Source organism: Musca autumnalis, unplaced genomic scaffold (genome assembly GCF_047663935.1).
Source record: "Musca autumnalis isolate F117 unplaced genomic scaffold, ASM4766393v1 scaffold_3, whole genome shotgun sequence".
Lineage (NCBI taxonomy): Eukaryota > Metazoa > Arthropoda > Insecta > Diptera > Muscidae > Musca > Musca autumnalis.
In genome coordinates, this window is record NW_027411866.1 from 210,375,169 (window position 1) to 210,394,966 (window position 19,798).

The window sequence follows — 19,798 nt, forward strand, 5'->3', positions numbered from 1 at the left end:
CCTTTCATTATAAACTTTTTTTGTTGTTGCTCTTTTTGTTGCCATTGCAGCGTAAAAAATCCATCGTAATTTCGGCACGTGTTCATCCAAGTGAAACACCATCATCATGGATGATGAAGGGACTGATGGATTTCATAACGGGCGATTCAACAGTGGCCAAACGCCTGCGGCATAAATTCATCTTTAAACTGATACCAATGCTCAATCCCGATGGCGTAATAGTGGGTAATTCTCGTAACTCACTGACGGGTAAAGATCTGAATCGCCAATATCGCACGGTAATACGTGAAACCTATCCGTCTATATGGTATACTAAAGCTTTAATTAAAAGGTAAGTGAGGAGGGGGAAGGAGATATAAGCAATCGAAACCTTCGAGGATTGTCCAGGACTGCCTTAATAATCTTGTAATCTCTTTGTTGTTCTCATTGCAGACTGATTGATGAATGTGGTGTTTCCATGTACTGTGATATGCACGCACACTCTCGCCGGCACAACATTTTCATTTATGGCTGTGAGAATAAACGTAACCCGGAAAAGAAGCTTACCGAACAAGTTTTTCCACTTATGTTACACAAAAATGTAGCAGATAAGGTAAGTGAGATGGGAATAAAGAAGGAATGGTTTTCATGCTTTCAACAACAGCTGAAAAGGTGGACAGAGATCTGCAAGAGCTGAATTGCTTTTACAGCATGTTCCCATTTTTTTCAATTACTTTCAAGAGTCATTGTGCTTTAGTGTGGCTTTTTTAGTGGCTTTTTATTCGCTTTCTAAATTTTTGTTTTGAAATTTGTCAGCACTAATGTGCCACTTTTACAAATTAATGCAGATCTCTGATATACTTAGTTGGAAACAACTCTGACTGTAAAAAAGTTACATTCAAGTTGAACAAAATTATCGTTATACACCTTTCTGGCTTACTTATGAGTTTGTTATAATTCCGCTTCGTGTTGTTGTTGGTCTCTTGAGGGCATTTCTTGTTATTTTTTTTTTTTTTGCTCTCACTCGCTCAACATTTTTAATTAGTCCAGAACCAAGGAGTTTGAAAGACGTTCTTTTTATTATCTTCATTTTCTTGTAATTTTCTTTCTTAAAGTTATAATAATTTTCTTTTTCTTCTTGTTCTTCTTTTGTGTTTTTTCTTTTCAAGTTTTCATTTGAAAATTGTAAATTTAAAATTCAACGCAGCAAAGAGGGCACAGGACGTATTGTGGTCTGGATGCTGGGCATCACGAATAGCTATACCATTGAAGCATCATTTGGTGGCTCATTGTTGGGGTCACGCAAAGGCACACATTTTACCACACAGGTAAGTGCGTTTTTATGTCTCTGCACATAGCTTATGTTTAAAAGGGGGAATGTTTTAGAAGTACACTTAAAAGTAGCGATAAGCTCAGTTCATGGTTGAACAAGTAAGAATAGAATTCGTCGGCTTTGTCGACAGCTAAGCACAATAAGTTAGTGACTGACCAAAAAAAATTGAAGGAATGGTGAACCGAAATGCACTATGAACAGATCGCTGTCGTATAAAAGGGGGTGCAGAATTGTGTGGAACGCCCTTTTGTTATTATACAGTGGGCGCCACCTGGGTAGTAGTGGTCGAACATATTAAAATTCAGATATGACAACGGCAGCCTACCACACCGCCTAGTGGTCAATAGTTGGACATAGCCGATATTTGCCTTTTGGATTTGTTGTATGCTACGACGGGAGATATGAGGGCGACATCTAGCTTTCATACCTAGGTGGCAGTGGTATCATTTTATAAGTCTGCTCCGGCTTTTCTCAGTCGGCCACTCTCGTCGGCATACGCCAAAAATTGTATCAAAATTGAAAAGAAAACACACTTGAAATTCGTTGTTGCTTTAAAAGAGATGCTGTTGTTGTTGCTTTTGGTATCCCAGGTAGAATGGATACCTATATTGCCCTCCCTCTGGATTCCCGCATGAATCCCCTTATGGGCCTCATCATAAGTGAAAGCCCCCACAACTTACTTTGGCTGAACCTCTGTTTACATTACCTTTTCTGAATGAACCGGCTAAAACATCTTAGTATTCATTTAATATTTCATATCACAAAAAATTCATGTTTATTTTTAGGTATATCAGGTCTAAACATATAGATAACACTTAGGGATAAATCTTAGATTTACTTAAATCTAGTTATATCCATAAGAAATGAATAAAAAAAAAGAAAATAACAATGATAGATTTATGAAATTGTTTCATACAAAAAAATATTTTTGTATGTCCATCCCAATTCTAGTGCCACTGTGCACTCATTACTTAAAAAGGAAACAAGATGACCTACAACCTATTGAGCTCAAGAGGGTAAATTGTTTTTGTATTCAATTGATTACTTAATTTTAATTAATTTCCAGGAAATGGGATCAACATTGACAAAAATGTAAATGGAAAAGCATAAGCGCTTTATAAAATTATGGACTTAGTCCTAAATATTGTACCTAAATTGCTTTATGAAGATATTTGTGTCTATATAATTCAAATTTGTGGTTTTCGTTTAACGTTGTATGATTCGAATGGTTTTGAATAATATTTGAATCAAAAATTAATACCTTTAATCAATATTAAACATAGTATACAATCTGGAGCAATCACAAGAACTTATGAAAATCATAACCAAAATGATCCGTCGTTTTAAAGGTAATACCAAGGTAAAATAATCTAAATTTTGAAAATTTGGTCAATATGGGGTAGGAATATGGAATTCGGGGGGTATTCGGACGATTGAAAAGGGTCTTACAAATAAAAGTGAAATATTCGGACAGTCAATGCCGGGTCTAGTCAAGCCAATTTGATCGAGATCAAAATTTGTATTGATCAACAATGAAATCGGAATTATAATGGTTTATGTTATCTTTGAACCCGTTTAGGTTCAGTTCAATGCCAAATTGAATGTAGGTTTACATCAAAACAGACTTGAATTCAGAATTCTGAGCAAAAAGAAAAAAAAAGAAACAGAATAACGGAAATTCGGGTTATCTTCGGACGGACGTGTACCGGACAGACGATTTCGGACAGCCAAATAGGGGTATATCCCAATTAAATCAATCGAAAGCTAAAGGGGTATTATCTTTTAATGCTTAAAGCATTGGATGTAAGAAAGATTTACACGTGGTACTTTTACCGTTATCAAACGCTTGTGCACGTAACGACGAACCGTTATTTTGGGACTGTCAAATTGGTACAACAATAACTCAAAATAATTATGTACATTATATGGGGTTATATACTCATATATAATATATATACTCATATAAAATATATATATATCTAGATATGTACTCATATAAAATATATTTATATAAGAAGAGCGATGAACATATAAGCGGTGGGAGCACCTTATAAGTCTCCAGAAGATGGTACAAATATAACTTCGGCTGACCGTCGAAGACAGGATAAAAAGATAGTCGATCTCAGGTTTCCCCGTCTGTGACGGAGAAACTGGATGACAAGACAAAATACGGATCTAAATGTTTTTCACTTTCTGGTACTCACGCATTGCATTATGGCTTCTTACTTCCCTTTTGGTAAATTTGAATCCACTTCAGCTACTCCCCGAAGATGAAGTTATGGTGGGGGGTGACAAAAGATTTGGTTGGTTGCAGTTGGTGGAGAATACCGATCCGCAGCTGTTGCGTGCAAAATTATTCCAAGGTAGCCGAGAATGATGATGGCGTAGGAGGGTGGTTCAGGCAGCAACGTAGAAATGGCGATATAGGGTACGATTACCTTCGGGTTAATGGCAAAAAAAAGAAGAAGTTTCGGTGCACTAATTTAGGCGGAGGCAGATGAGGCGATGGGACAATTCAGCGACGTGGACTTCGTGATGTTAAAAGGTCCTTTTATAGACTATGCTTTTCCTCTCGATGTAAAATGTCTCAGGGCCTGTTGCATATTTAGGCGACACTAACGACTTGCGACAAAAATGTCTTAAAACTGACCGCAACGATTTCGGTTTATCCTATTATCAATTTGGGGCTCCAATTGGAATCGTCAGGCTGATGTCTACGTGCAAATTTTTCAAAAAAAGGTAGATTTATAGGCTGTAGTTTGCTTTGGCACAATTGGAATTGCTCGCAGTTTATAAAAATTCAAAATGGCGACATTGCCCCACGCCAACGAGCGTCACCTCGTTGCGGCCCAGTAAAATTGTCGTACTCCAAGAAAATATAAATTTGCAAATCGGATTCCCCTTAATTTGAACAAATTGCTAGGCTTTCCATATTACATGGGTGCTGGAGTCGCCAGGCAGTGGTGGCTCTTCACCATGTTTAGCACAATGAGGTCGTGTACAGCCTTATTCCTTTTTGCACAAGGGGAAATCCTATAAACGGAGCAATAAGAGAAATCACAATTTTGCAAATTGTCATATTCGGCGTTATTTGCTTGTGTTTCAACTTACCGTGCTTTAATCGATATATTCTAAAATGGAAGTTTAAGTACAAGTGCGCCTTGTAATTGTACAATTTATCTCCAGCCTTCCTATTGTGAAATTTGATAATGGCGTTGTTAAACGCTGGCTTGCAAAAAACTTCTTTTTTTTCTTTTTGCTCAACTCCGTGCTGTTGAGAGATGTTGCCTCTTCGAATTTTTATGTATGCAATGACATTTCTAATTAGATGGCGCCATTTCCGCATAAATGCATGTGCATTGTCATTCATTTCGGCGTTGCCACATAACCGAAACGAAATGTCAACTATCAGCTGTTGCTGCCCACCCTATTTCAACGGCGCTCCTTACGCCGATGCCTGCGTTGTGTGCCAAGCCTGACACAAAGCTATGCCAGGTTAACATAACAAACCCGAACATGTTGGCATAGGCCTGCCGAAGCCAGACTGATTCGGGAAGTTAACCGAAGTAGGTAGAGGTGGGGAAGAACTACGACCCTGAGACAACAATAAAAAAAAAACATGATAAAAGCCGGGCAATCACTTAGTTGGCACCATATGTTGAAGGTCTTTCGAGTGATAGACCCCTATCTTCCGTCCTTGTAGATCTTCTATTTCGTAAAGTGAGTTTCCTACCTTTCTGGCAACCCTACACTTGACAAACTTATGACAGAGCTTTGAATTAAGATGGCGCGATGCGTCACTCAAAATGAAGTTCCGCCTAAGTATTTCCTGTCCTGGCTGAAAGTTAACCTCGCGTGTCCGTGTATTATAACGAGCCGCTGACTTCTCGTACGAATCGTGAAGTTTTTCCTTAATCGAAGTTTTAATTAAATCGTGAACGTTGTGTTTCGGTAGAATTTCGACCGATCCATCTTCCAAAGTGCCTAGTTTTTTGCTAAAGCATACGCGCTACCGTGTGTGACCATGTGTGTTCCGAAAAGTGAAAAATATGGAGAACATCCTATGGATGTATGGATTGTGGACCGAAGTGAACATTCAATAGCTGATAAATATCGGTCCCAATCTTTCTGATCTTCGGACACATACGTTCTAATCGCCGCGATAATTGTTCGGTTGACTCTCTCCGATGCATTCGCCTGTGGAGAATATACCGCGTTTCGGATTTGAGTGCAACCATAACGATCTAGAAAGGAAGTGAATTCGGACGAAATAAACTGTTTCCCGTTGTCCGAGTGAACGGTTTGCGGAACACCAAACTTGTGAAACACTTCACTTTCTAAAAATCGGATAACATTTCGCGAGTTGGCCTTCGCTAAAGGCTTCAAAAGAACAAATTTGGTCATGTGATCTAACACAATGAAAACATACGCGTTGCCTAACTTAGAGCGTGGAAAAGGTCCTATAAAATCGATAAAAATTTTCTGCCATGGCCTATCAGTGACGGTTTCGTTTCCCATTTTCGGTCGTAACACCTTGTTTGGAGCTTTAGTCTCCTTACACAAAACACAACAGTTAATATAATCGCGAACTTGCTTTGCCATCTTCGGCCAGTAAAAATATTGTCGAAGAGCAGCTATCGTCCTACCAATACCACAGTGACTCTTTACTATAGACTTGTGAGCGTTTTCAATCAAACTTTCGGTTAAAACAGTGGGAACCCATAGTTTCCATACGAAATTCTCGTGTACGGGAGTGCCATCAGACGGAATCGTCTTTTTATATACAAATGAGTCAACAATTTTTAAGTCCGGAAGACTGTCTTGGTTCTCGCGTACCATTTCTAACAACTGAGTGTACTCTTTATTCTTGAAATCGGGCGAATCTAAATCAATCAAAGGCTTTTCATCAATGAACATGTTGATTTCATCCATGTGTAAACGAGATAAAGTGTCCGCGACTACATTTTGCGATCCCTTTCTGTGCTGTATATCGAAGTTAAAAGCCTGAAGCTTCAAGCTCCACCTCGCCAACCGACCACTGAGATCTTTCTGCCCCATCAACCATTTCAAAGCGCTGTGATCAGTGATTACCGTGAACGGCATCATCTCAATAAATGGACGGAATTTCTTTATTGCACTGATCACGGCTAAGCACTCCCGCTCAGTGACACTATAATTCCGTTCAGCATTCGTCAACTGAGCGGAATGAAAGGCGATGGGGCGTTCCAGACCTTCAGCGTCTAGCTGGAACAGCACTGCGCCTAAACCAAGATTGGATGCGTCGCATTGGACGTAAAATCTTTTATCGAATACAGGATGGTTCAAAACAGGACTTGTAGTCAGAGCTACTTTTAATTTGTTGAAAGCCTCGATTGCGGAATCACCGAATGAAAAAGTTTTGCCCTTCTTCAAGGTGCTAGTCATAGGAGCGGTTATTTCGGCATAATCTTTGATGAAGCGCCTAAACCAAGAAGCCATCCCTAGGAACCTACGAACATCTCTAGCGGACTTTGGAATTGGAATATCAGTGATTGAGTTAATCTTTGATGGATCAGGCTTTAATTTTCCTGCCCCGACAATATACCCGAGGTATTTAAGCTCTCGACGACAAAATTTGGATTTCTTGAGATTGATTGTCAAGTTTGCCCTGGTCAACATTTCACCTACCTGACGAAGTAGTTGGATATGTGAGTCAAAATCCGGAGAAACTACAAGTAAATCGTCGAGGTATACGAAAACCTTGTTCTTCAGTTCCGGTGAGATCACTCTATCCATTAACCGACATAACCGTTGGGCTGCATTGCACAACCCAAACGGCATGACAGTAAATTGATAGTGTGGTCTCCCCGGAACTGTGAACGCAGTCTTCGGACGGCTTTCTGTTGCCAGAGGCACTTGCCAAAATGCATCCTTCAAGTCGATGCTTGATATAAAATAAGTGTCTTGGAGCCTGCCTAAGAGTGCGTCTATATATGGTAGCGGATAAGCATCTTTTACGGTAACTTCGTTTAGCTTGCGTGCATCCAAGCAAAGCCTGTTCTTTTCGCCTCTACGTACAAGTGTGACTGGCGAATTCCATGGACTTGTACTCGGTTCTATAACACCTAGACTCAACATGCGATCCAATTCCTGATATATAAGAGACTCGACAGCTGGCGATACTGGATAATGTCGCTGTTTTATGGGGACAGCATCTCCAGTGTCAATGACATGTTCCTCCAGATCTGTCTTGCCGAGACCATGCTTCTCAAAATCTCTAAAACTTTCCTTAGCTTTCTCAAGCATGCCTAATTGGTCATCGGACAAGATATGCATATCGGAATCTACTTTATCGGAATGGATCTCTAAGCTGCTAATAAGTTTTGGTGCTACACTGAACTCTTTCCAAAAGTCTACCCCGCAGTACATGGAATTCTCGAGACCAGGAATAAGATAAACATCCATGGTCTTCGTCTTACCGTCGTACGAGAGCTCAACACTAACTTTACCAGAACAAGAAACTCGCTGGCCACTAGCTGTACCAACGCTACATTTATATACAGGATTAACCTTCAGATTTAATTCATCAATCAAAGAAAAACAATTTTTACCTAAGCAGGTGACACTGGCTCCACTATCAAAAAGAGCTAAAACTGATACTCCATTAACAAGAACTTCTCTAAATGGTCGAGGATCATTGGGTCTAAAATCAGAAAATTGAGCAGACGATATTGATAACCTCTTAAGTCGCCTACGTTTATATCGCTCACGAGTCTTCATAATACGTTTGGAAACAAAAACAGTGGTATCGGCCGTTATTTCGGAATTGAAAATTCTATCACGAGTCTTCATATAATTGGCCATGCGGACGTGAAAAGGTAATGTCAAATCAGGTTTGGTTCTGGCTAACTTATTGGAAGGTCTGGGTAATACTCTACATGGATCAGAAAGAATTGGATCTGTAGACGTGGAAACATCAGTAGAGGCTAGTCAATCCACTGTCTGAGTAGCTATGGATTCGGACTTAGAAACATTAGAACGACTAATTTGTTTGCAGTTATTGCATTGTGGTTTGGTAACCCCTGGTGATCCGCAGCGGAAACAAAATACTGAACGATGAGAACTGGAGCAATTCTTAAAAATGTGGCCATTGCTGCCGCAATTCCAACACCGTGAAGGCTCATTTTTGGAAACACCAGTTGGCTTCTGCCGTAAACGCAACTCCTCAACATCATGGACTAAATCATCAAAATCAGAATCGTTAATTTCATTTATCATTCGAGGGGGTTGGTTGGTCCTAAATCTCAGTGATGATTCCCTTTCCAGAAATTCCTCAGCTTTCCTAACTTCATTTCGGAATTGTTCCACCGAATAAAAAGTGCCACTAAATGTTAAATGGGCAAGTTTGGGTTTCAATCCAGCTTTGAGGATGTCTATAACTTCAAAATCTTTCAAAGGTTCCCTTAATTGAGTACGCAGATTATTTATAGCGTCTATATATTGTGCAGCAGACTCATCTCTCCCCTGCTTCCTGTCCATAATCTGCCTCATTACATCAAGATTTGATTGAAAACGCTGGAATTCCCTAACTATACACAGCTTTAACATCTCCCAGTTCAAATTTGGATATTGACGGATCAGACCCCAGTACCACTGACAAGGACGGCCTTCCAGTAAATGATGAAATTCATCAACCAATTCTTGTTCTGGGCAGCCATAACTATTTCGAAGCCTTTCTACTCGAAAGATGAAATCTTCGACATTTGGTGTCTTTGGGGTGGCATCAAACTTAATGCCCCATTTACTGAGATATGGATACCTGGGCCTGCTAAAGTCTTCCCTATTTCGATTTGGAACTTCCTGGTTTCTACTACCCGATCCTGCATGTCTGGTATCGGTTTGTAGTGGTGGCAAATCATGAGGCCAATCAATGCTTTGAGAATGTGGTTCTTGTCTGTTAATAGGATTAGCTGGAGGAACGGAAGATTGAGAAAAAGCAGCTTGAACTGCAGCAGCAACCGCTTTCTGCATTTCCTTTTTCATGGTTTCAACCATTGATGCTTGGGTGGCCTCTAAGGCGGACTGAACTACCTCAAGAACTCCTGTGCTACTAAGTCTATCAATTTGTTCATCATCATTGCCACGAATAGTCAAAGGGCTAAAGGAAGGTCTAGTAATTGTGCTTGGTTGCTCATTTACTTGCGAAAGAGTTGGTGGACTTGCAAATTCGTTTGGTGTAGGCAGATCATTGCCATCAGCGCTAGCTGGGATACCTGATCCGGTACCTGGTTCAGTTCCAGCAGCTTCTCCCACTGCTTGACTTGTCGACCTGGTAATAATGCTGTAAGTTTTTGGCTTAGCACCTGTAGCAGGCTGCATGATGTCCCACAAATCAACAAAAGTTACAAAAAAAAAAAAAAATGTCCTTGTACTACTCAGTCCAACAAGAAATTTCAATAAAAAGCTCAAAATCCAAAAATGTCTTCTCTAATGACCGACAGGTTTTCAAAAGGTAGGTATGATACCATAAATTCAACAAAATACCAAAGATATATAGATGAAACAGTCAATCACGGTTACTGCCTTAAGGTTCCGAAAAGTCCAATATAGAAAATCTCATACGCAACAAAACTCAATATGAAAATTTAAATGGTTCCAACAGGTCAGGTATCTCGAAAAAGGATCGAACCAAAAAAAACAATAAATCTGGCAAAGTTTCTCAATACCAGAACAAATGCTCAGAAATTCTGTAAACCAGAATAAATTGAGGTAATGAATTATTTTTCTCTAGGCTGTGATAGATCAGTATAAATGTATGTAAGTCCGGGTAAAATTAGTTCGAATAATATTCGAATCAGAAAAAGAAAGGTCTTAGCTGGTGAAGAAAAAAAAATAGGACTTCGATAGGCTCTTCAGTCCTCTTCGCCTACCCCTATTGTTCTATGAGGTAAACTGTTCAAAACGTAGGAGTGATTGTTGCCGGTTAGAATTTCCTCAAAGAGTTTCTCGAGGTCTCTTCAGTGTATCTTTAGTTAAGCATAGAACGGCTTTCTAAAGATACACTGGGAAATCGACAACCAGACAACAACCAGTCCTACGGAAAATGCTCCAACTCAAGGTTGAGCGCTGCCGTCCGAAGGCTCTCCAGACTAACCGCCCCTACAACCTTAAGGTACTTCAGTTGACCTCGAGTCGAGCTGAAAACCAGTCTTCGGGTACAGTTAGTCCAGTTCTGTGTACACCCTGTGTGTACGTGAAAACAAACAAAAATATATTGCTACTCAAAGCGTATATATTTTAAAAGTAAGAACTAGCAATCGGTAGTTTGAGCCTATCAAACCCCTCCTGCCGTCTTTAAATCAAGAAAAAGAGAAAAACAAATGTCTTGAGGGCGACGACCCTATGCCTCACGCAATCGGAAATAGAAAGGTAACTACCACGGTAGAAAATTCCAGCAAAGTGAATAGTAAATTACTATCACTTCTGAAAAATCTAACCAAAACTAAAACACCACAGATCCCAATTGAAATCTCGAAATGTTTCACCAGGTTCCACGACGATGCCTCACATTCAATTCTCAAGCCAGGCAGGAAATAACATTGTGTCAAAAAGTATCTCTAGTGTAGGTGCCAGAAAAAAAAACGACAAAGTCATAAAGTTGTTGCCCACTTCACGTCAATAACTGTATCTAACAATAATTCGCAGAAAAAGTTCCACCAATCATAGGTCAAAAAGGTAGTGAGTAGAAGTTTTATCTAATTTAATCAAAATCACCAGAAGCTAAATTATTCTTTCAAAAAAAAAACTTTGAATCCAAAATCTGAAATCCAAATTCAATGTTTACTAAAACCGACGAAGATGAGTACTATTTCTACAAAATATCAGTTTTAAACTAATTTCTAAAATCAATCAACGTGAAGTCTCACAACGTCAAAAGCAACTCGCAAAGAATCAAGAATATAGAAACTGGAATGTCAATAAGGATGATTACAATTTTCTTCTTCAGAAAATTAAATCAGATAATGTCCGGAAAACAAATCTTTAAAAGTTTATCGTTCATATATAATCAGAAGGATAATGTAACCAGGTTCAGTATCAGCCAAAAAAACTAAACAACAGCAACAATGTATGTATATACTTATTAGTATACATGCCTATGAGTATAGGTAACTGCAACATAATAAATCTTTTTTAAAATCCCAAGTGGCTATATCTCCAAGGTATGATACAATCACAAGTCAAATCAGATATAGCTATAAGCGCCTTGACCATAGATGTCAACGACGAATGACTATATACCTTCAATGACTTGAATCAAATTTAGAATTTTGTATAATATTCTATCGCAAATTGGATATTATCATAAACACAATACTCCAATGACATATAAAATACCTTTCTATAAGGTGAAAATCTAGAAAGCCGGTATAATTAATTGCGTTAAGTCGCTATTGAGTGTTATCATAGTATAACAACTCAAGTCAATCAAAACTAAATCAATAAAAATCAAAATTCAAATTGTGGTACACCAGGATTGAACCTGGCCAGTACGTTGGGCGCCATTTTGTTGTATGCTACGACGGGAGATATGAGGGCGACATCTAGCTTTCATACCTAGGTGGCAGTGGTATCATTTTATAAGTCTGCTCCGGCTTTTCTCAGTCGGCCACTCTCGTCGGCATACGCCAAAAATTGTATCAAAATTGAAAAGAAAACACACTTGAAATTCGTTGTTGCTTTAAAAGAGATGCTGTTGTTGTTGCTTTTGGTATCCCAGGTGGAATGGATACCTATATTGCCCTCCCTCTGGATTCCCGCATGAATCCCCTTATGGGCCTCATCATAAGTGAAAGCCCCCACAACTTACTTTGGCTGAACCTCTGTTTACATTACCTTTTCTGAATGAACCGGCTAAAACATCTTAGTATTCATTTAATATTTCATATCACAAAAAATTCATGTTTATTTTTAGGTATATCAGGTCTAAACATATAGATAACACTTAGGGATAAATCTTAGATTTACTTAAATCTAGTTATATCCATAAGAAATGAATAAAAAAAAAGAAAATAACAATGATAGATTTATGAAATTGTTTCATACAAAAAAATATTTTTGTATGTCCATCCCAATTCTAGTGCCACTGTGCACTCATTACTTAAAAAGGAAACAAGATGACCTACAACCTATTGAGCTCAAGAGGGTAAATTGTTTTTGTATTCAATTGATTACTTAATTTTAATTAATTTCCAGGAAATGGGATCAACATTGACAAAAATGTAAATGGAAAAGCATAAGCGCTTTATAAAATTATGGACTTAGTCCTAAATATTGTACCTAAATTGCTTTATGAAGATATTTGTGTCTATATAATTCAAATTTGTGGTTTTCGTTTAACGTTGTATGATTCGAATGGTTTTGAATAATATTTGAATCAAAAATTAATACCTTTAATCAATATTAAACATAGTATACAATCTGGAGCAATCACAAGAACTTATGAAAATCATAACCAAAATGATCCGTCGTTTTAAAGGTAATACCAAGGTAAAATAATCTAAATTTTGAAAATTTGGTCAATATGGGGTAGGAATATGGAATTCGGGGGGTATTCGGACGATTGAAAAGGGTCTTACAAATAAAAGTGAAATATTCGGACAGTCAATGCCGGGTCTAGTCAAGCCAATTTGATCGAGATCAAAATTTGTATTGATCAACAATGAAATCGGAATTATAATGGTTTATGTTATCTTTGAACCCGTTTAGGTTCAGTTCAATGCCAAATTGAATGTAGGTTTACATCAAAACAGACTTGAATTCAGAATTCTGAGCAAAAAGAAAAAAAAAGAAACAGAATAACGGAAATTCGGGTTATCTTCGGACGGACGTGTACCGGACAGACGATTTCGGACAGCCAAATAGGGGTATATCCCAATTAAATCAATCGAAAGCTAAAGGGGTATTATCTTTTAATGCTTAAAGCATTGGATGTAAGAAAGATTTACACGTGGTACTTTTACCGTTATCAAACGCTTGTGCACGTAACGACGAACCGTTATTTTGGGACTGTCAAATTGGTACAACAATAACTCAAAATAATTATGTACATTATATGGGGTTATATACTCATATATAATATATATACTCATATAAAATATATATATATCTAGATATGTACTCATATAAAATATATTTATATAAGAAGAGCGATGAACATATAAGCGGTGGGAGCACCTTATAAGTCTCCAGAAGATGGTACAAATATAACTTCGGCTGACCGTCGAAGACAGGATAAAAAGATAGTCGATCTCAGGTTTCCCCGTCTGTGACGGAGAAACTGGATGACAAGACAAAATACGGATCTAAATGTTTTTCACTTTCTGGTACTCACGCATTGCATTATGGCTTCTTACTTCCCTTTTGGTAAATTTGAATCCACTTCAGCTACTCCCCGAAGATGAAGTTATGGTGGGGGGTGACAAAAGATTTGGTTGGTTGCAGTTGGTGGAGAATACCGATCCGCAGCTGTTGCGTGCAAAATTATTCCAAGGTAGCCGAGAATGATGATGGCGTAGGAGGGTGGTTCAGGCAGCAACGTAGAAATGGCGATATAGGGTACGATTACCTTCGGGTTAATGGCAAAAAAAAGAAGAAGTTTCGGTGCACTAATTTAGGCGGAGGCAGATGAGGCGATGGGACAATTCAGCGACGTGGACTTCGTGATGTTAAAAGGTCCTTTTATAGACTATGCTTTTCCTCTCGATGTAAAATGTCTCAGGGCCTGTTGCATATTTAGGCGACACTAACGACTTGCGACAAAAATGTCTTAAAACTGACCGCAACGATTTCGGTTTATCCTATTATCAATTTGGGGCTCCAATTGGAATCGTCAGGCTGATGTCTACGTGCAAATTTTTCAAAAAAAGGTAGATTTATAGGCTGTAGTTTGCTTTGGCACAATTGGAATTGCTCGCAGTTTATAAAAATTCAAAATGGCGACATTGCCCCACGCCAACGAGCGTCACCTCGTTGCGGCCCAGTAAAATTGTCGTACTCCAAGAAAATATAAATTTGCAAATCGGATTCCCCTTAATTTGAACAAATTGCTAGGCTTTCCATATTACATGGGTGCTGGAGTCGCCAGGCAGTGGTGGCTCTTCACCATGTTTAGCACAATGAGGTCGTGTACAGCCTTATTCCTTTTTGCACAAGGGGAAATCCTATAAACGGAGCAATAAGAGAAATCACAATTTTGCAAATTGTCATATTCGGCGTTATTTGCTTGTGTTTCAACTTACCGTGCTTTAATCGATATATTCTAAAATGGAAGTTTAAGTACAAGTGCGCCTTGTAATTGTACAATTTATCTCCAGCCTTCCTATTGTGAAATTTGATAATGGCGTTGTTAAACGCTGGCTTGCAAAAAACTTCTTTTTTTTCTTTTTGCTCAACTCCGTGCTGTTGAGAGATGTTGCCTCTTCGAATTTTTATGTATGCAATGACATTTCTAATTAGATGGCGCCATTTCCGCATAAATGCATGTGCATTGTCATTCATTTCGGCGTTGCCACATAACCGAAACGAAATGTCAACTATCAGCTGTTGCTGCCCACCCTATTTCAACGGCGCTCCTTACGCCGATGCCTGCGTTGTGTGCCAAGCCTGACACAAAGCTATGCCAGGTTAACATAACAGATTGCGTTTCTGCTATTATAGTTGGCAATACCGTTGACAACACTAACATTAGGTTGGTGTCTTTGCTATTATCGCTGAAGCGTCCATTCTTGTTCAACTATTGACCACCAGGGGACGCTCCACAAATTTCTGCACCCCCTTTTTATACTACTGATCACAAATTTTAAACAATTCCACGGGTTCGGCGGGTTTTTCGATACCGGATTGACCGGAACCAAACAGCAGCCGTGTTCTGGTCAGTGGCTGTTTGTATTTGTATCGTTTTTTTGTGTTGGGAGCAGCATATCCAGGAATGCCTTTTCCTGATTCTTTTGGTCCGTGTTAGGACGGAGGAAAACCCGTGTTCTGGTCAGCGGCTGTTTGTATTTGTATCGTTTTTTTCGCGGTGGGAGCAGCATATCCAGGAATGCCTTCTCCGGATTCTTTTGGTCCGTGTTCGGACGGAGGGAGACCCAGGACCAATTTATATGTGCTCAGTTTGTCACATCCGCATCCATCACACTCAAACTTCTGTGAGATGCAATAGATGCCTGTAGTGGCTGCTTCTCAGGGGTTGTTCTGGACTCATCCAGGCTAGGGACTGCGTTGCTGCAAACTGTGTGAAAACAGCCTCCAGTGATTCGTCGTCGTCATCAGTTAACGCTATTCCACCGCAGTCCCCCAACAGCTGCCGCACTTGCAGCACTTAAGACCAGCCGTTGCTGTTCCAATCCCTGTATCTCTTTCATAATGGAATCCGCGGTAAGATCGAGGAATTTCATGAATCGCAAGAATAGTAAACCAAGCGGTGTACGCTTACAGCGTTGTGATGGTTACAACATACTAAGAAAAGATCGCACCAGCAGTGGAGGATTAGCTTTCCTTTTGCACCAATCTGTTCAATACAGACCTATCTCGCTTGAGCCAGTCTCTAATGACCCTTACATGAAATGAAGGTATACATTTCGCCGATAAATAGTTGTACTCCAGTTTTTAGGCCCAACATAAACGTCTGGTCTTGGATGACTTTAATGCCCATCATGAGTGTTTGTTGTAGCAGCATAGAAACCTACGTGGACGAATAAACTGGATGCTGGGTTGGCAGCGGCAGGCCGAAACACTATGGTTTCGGGTCAATCCGGTACAAAGGAGCCGCTGCCGTGAGATTGCTGCTTCACTATGAGTTGTGTCATTCAGTGCTCCGAAACGACCGCATGTCCCCATAGTTGTCTGTACGTAGCACTTTCATCAATCATGGGAAGGCTACATGACCAAGTTTCACTGAATTCACTAATCACCGCTTCAGAGATCGGTCAACCTTCTGATTTTTGGGAAGCTGAAAGGACATTGCGAGGCATCATCATCATGCTGCTGCAGCTAGTCATATGTATACCTGCGGGTCGGAAACCCGAAGTGAGACGTTACATCCCAGTAGATGTGAGGGGATGAGCAACTTTACCTGATGAGCTTCGTCGTGCCAACCCCATTGACCCCAGAATCAAGGAGCTGACATTGGAAGTTAGCAGGTTGTTTGGTGAGCGTAAGCGCAACAAGTGGCTAATAATCTGAAGAGTTGGCAACATTGCAGCCGGAATAAGTGAATTGTGGGCAACGGTTAAGTCACTCTCGAACCCTGGAAGAAGGGAAGATAGGACCTCAGTCACGTTTGGCGACGTTACGTTGACTGACCCGAGCCCGACCGACTGACCCGACCCCGTTGACTGACTGTCGAGCACCCCGAGTGAGTGACAGGGCGAAGAGAAGAGTATTACGTCGCATCAGATCTCTTCCTGCCGAGGAGGAACCACCACAGTTTACAATGGATGATGTTGTCAATGCCATCAGGAAGGCTAAATCGTCCAAAGCGTTGGGCCCTGATGGAATCTCCATGCTAATGCTGAAGCAGCTGGATGACCCGGGAGTGGAGTATCTCACTAAAGTTCTCAACTTGTCGCCAGGGTTGTCCCACTACGGAAGCCCGTCAAGGATGCCAGCAAAAGTGAATCGTACAGGCCGATTTCGCTTTTGTCGCCCGTAGCAAAGACCCTCGAGGCCTTAGTCCTCCCCAGTATCATAAATAGCTATCATCAGCATGGATTCCGTAAGCAGCGCAGCACGAAACTGCGCTGCACGCCATTACCACATATATTTGTCAAAGACTCAACCAGAGACGGCCGTACGATAGAACAGCGATGGTGGCGCTTGACTTATCAAAAGCCTTTGAAAAACTCAGACACCCCACGCTGTTTGAGGACATTGAGCAGACTACCCTCCGGCCAAGCTTGAAACGTTGGATAGTCAATTATATGTGTGGACGCCAGTCGTACGTGGAATTCAGGAACAAGAAGTCCAAACCCCGTGGAGTGAAACAGGGAGTTAACCAAGGTGGGGTGATGTCTCCGGAACTGTTTAACCTCTACCTGGGATTATGTGATAAGAATTGGAAAAAGATTCAAACCAGTAAAGCAACACAATGAGATGCTTTCGTTGCAGTACTTGCTTGGATGTTACCGTGAGAGCCATCCCAGTCACCATCTGCTGGCTAAGGATATTCATGCTCCAGAGAGGGAGGTCCAACAATATAGGAGAGAACCCCTAGATCAACAGACATATCAAGCAGGTTTAAATAGTATTCACACGAATGCAGTATCTAAGGCCATAAGCAAATACATCCCCCATCTATTGAAGCTGAGGAGCGTCAGCTACCACGACAAACTAGAGTAGTTTTGGCTCAACTACGCTCAGGATATTGCATAAATTATTATTGGCTGGAAATCGGCAGCGCCGCGCAAGACATCTGTCCAGTATGCGGCATGGGTCCGCACGACACAAAACACCTTTTCAACTGCCCAACCAAACCTACTGCTCTAACTCCAGTGGATCTGTGGTTACGTCCCATCGAAGCAGCCGCTTTCCTGGAACTGGAGATAGACCCAGAGCCAGATTGAACAGAAGAACGAACATACAAACATAATAATAAACACTGTTACAACAACAACAACAGGATGTCAGCAGAAGTGAATCGTATAGACCGATTTCGCATTTGTCGCCTGAAGCAAAGCCCCTTGAGGATTTAGTCATCCCCAGCGTCAGAAATAGCATGGTGGTCAATTGTCAACTGTCAACCACTCTACGCCGTTCGAGGAAATCGAGCAGACTATCCTCTGGCCAGGTCTGAAATGTTGGACATTTAATTATATGTGTGGACGCCAGTCGCACGTGGAATTCAGGAACAAGAAGTCCAAACCCCATAGAGTGAAACAGGGAGTTCTCATAGGTGGAACTGGAGTTCTCATAGGTGGAACCGGAACTGTTTAAGATCTCCTCTTCTGTATTCTACTCTCTCCAGACGTCATTGAGTTCGTTACATATGCGGTTGAATGTCCGATCTTGGCGTGAGTTACCTTTCCTGTTGTCATTTGTCAAAGGCTGAACTCATATTAGACTGATCTTACCGCCTTATTCCACGCGATGAATATGCAAATAAACCACCACTGGTCACTCTGTTCACCACTTGAACGGGAGAGGTGAGCACACAGTTGAATGTAATGGTCGATGGTAGCAGAATTCCGACCGCAACCTACCCCAAGATTCTAGGATTACAGCAACACATTGGCATGCTTGTGTTGGTGTTACCGTGAGAGCCATCCTATTCACTATATGGTGGATAGGACCGCCCACCCAGGTATAACTAGAATGAGAGGTCCAACGTTACAAAAGAGATTAAAAAACTCAACACGATAAAAAAAATTATCATATTGACGAAATTTGATAAAATTATTTGATCACAAAGTAAAAATACAACTGATAAAATATTTCACATATTGACAAAAATATGTATCAAAATATTCCAAATTTGGATCAGCATTCAGTGGTTGTTTTTTCATCAAGAAAATATTTGGTTTTATCAAGCACAATGTGAAAAATTTGGATAAATATTTTTGTCAATATGTGAAATATTTTATCAGTTGTATTTTTACTTTGTGATCAAATAATTTTATCGAATTTTGTCAATATGAAAAATTTTTTATCGCCGGAAAATCGATAAATTTTTGATTGAATCTTTGAATTTTTTATCAAATGGCTAAAAAAATTTTCTGTGAACAAGCTAGTTTAAATAGCATTCACACGGATGCAGTCGCAGATGCCACAAACAACTATCGTGTAAATGTGTTCCTCGGAGAATATTCCCCATCTATGGCAGCTGAGGAGCATCAGCAGTCACGACAAACCAGAGTAGTTTTGGCTCTACTACGTTCGGAATGGTGCAGCCGTCTGAATTTCTGCAGGGCAAGGATCGATGACATCGTGTAATAAATCTGCTCAGCATGCAGCACAGGCCCGCACGACGCACTGTACCTTCTCTACTGCCCTACCAAACCTACGCAATTGACTCCAGTAGCTTTGTGGCTACAACCCATTGAGGCAATCACATTCCTAGAACTGGGGATTGACTTAGAGCCAGATTAAGCAGAAAACCCAATATACAAACATATAAAACTCTGTTGAAACAACAACAATTTGCAATGCTTTTGGCTACAAAAAAATACATGTATATATCTCCATTAGACCAATTTAATTTTGTCAGACATCTTCAAGGAAAATAAGCCAAAAGAGACTCATCTACATTTATGTACTTTAAGAAGTTACGAAAAACCAACAAGAAGTACCTTAAGACGTAAACACACACACACACATGCATAAACTAGTTAGATAGAATCTTATAAACTGCTTGCCTTGGCATATTTTATGTTGATGATGGTCAGTCATATGAACAGAAGATGTTGTTGGTCATCAGCAGAAGTTAAACACACTAAAGTCTACCATATTCTT

General features: G+C 40.1%; 2 protein-coding genes and 1 long non-coding RNA gene across 20 annotated transcripts in view; 1 reads left to right on the forward strand and 2 right to left on the reverse strand.

Annotated features, from left to right (window-relative positions):
- Nadsyn (NAD synthetase) overlaps positions 1-19,798 on the reverse strand; it is a 443,475-nt gene that overhangs the window by 335,606 nt on the left and 88,071 nt on the right. The gene's annotated exons all lie outside the window — the stretch shown is intronic.
- Positions 1-19,798, forward strand: part of Nna1 (Nna1 carboxypeptidase) — a 411,438-nt gene that overhangs the window by 310,609 nt on the left and 81,031 nt on the right. For all 16 annotated transcript variants that reach the window (XM_073976458.1, XM_073976461.1, XM_073976468.1 and 13 more), the window contains 3 exons: positions 51-331; positions 433-592; positions 1,149-1,307. In XM_073976458.1, coding sequence (XP_073832559.1) covers positions 51-331; positions 433-592; positions 1,149-1,307 — 600 coding nt within the window. The remainder of the gene's footprint in view (positions 1-50; positions 332-432; positions 593-1,148; positions 1,308-19,798) is intronic.
- Positions 12,219-14,794, reverse strand: LOC141398787 (uncharacterized). The gene is made up of 2 exons (XR_012411710.1): positions 14,590-14,794; positions 12,219-14,511 (listed from the first exon to the last, which is right to left on the reverse strand). It is a non-coding gene; the product is annotated as an uncharacterized lncRNA (long non-coding RNA).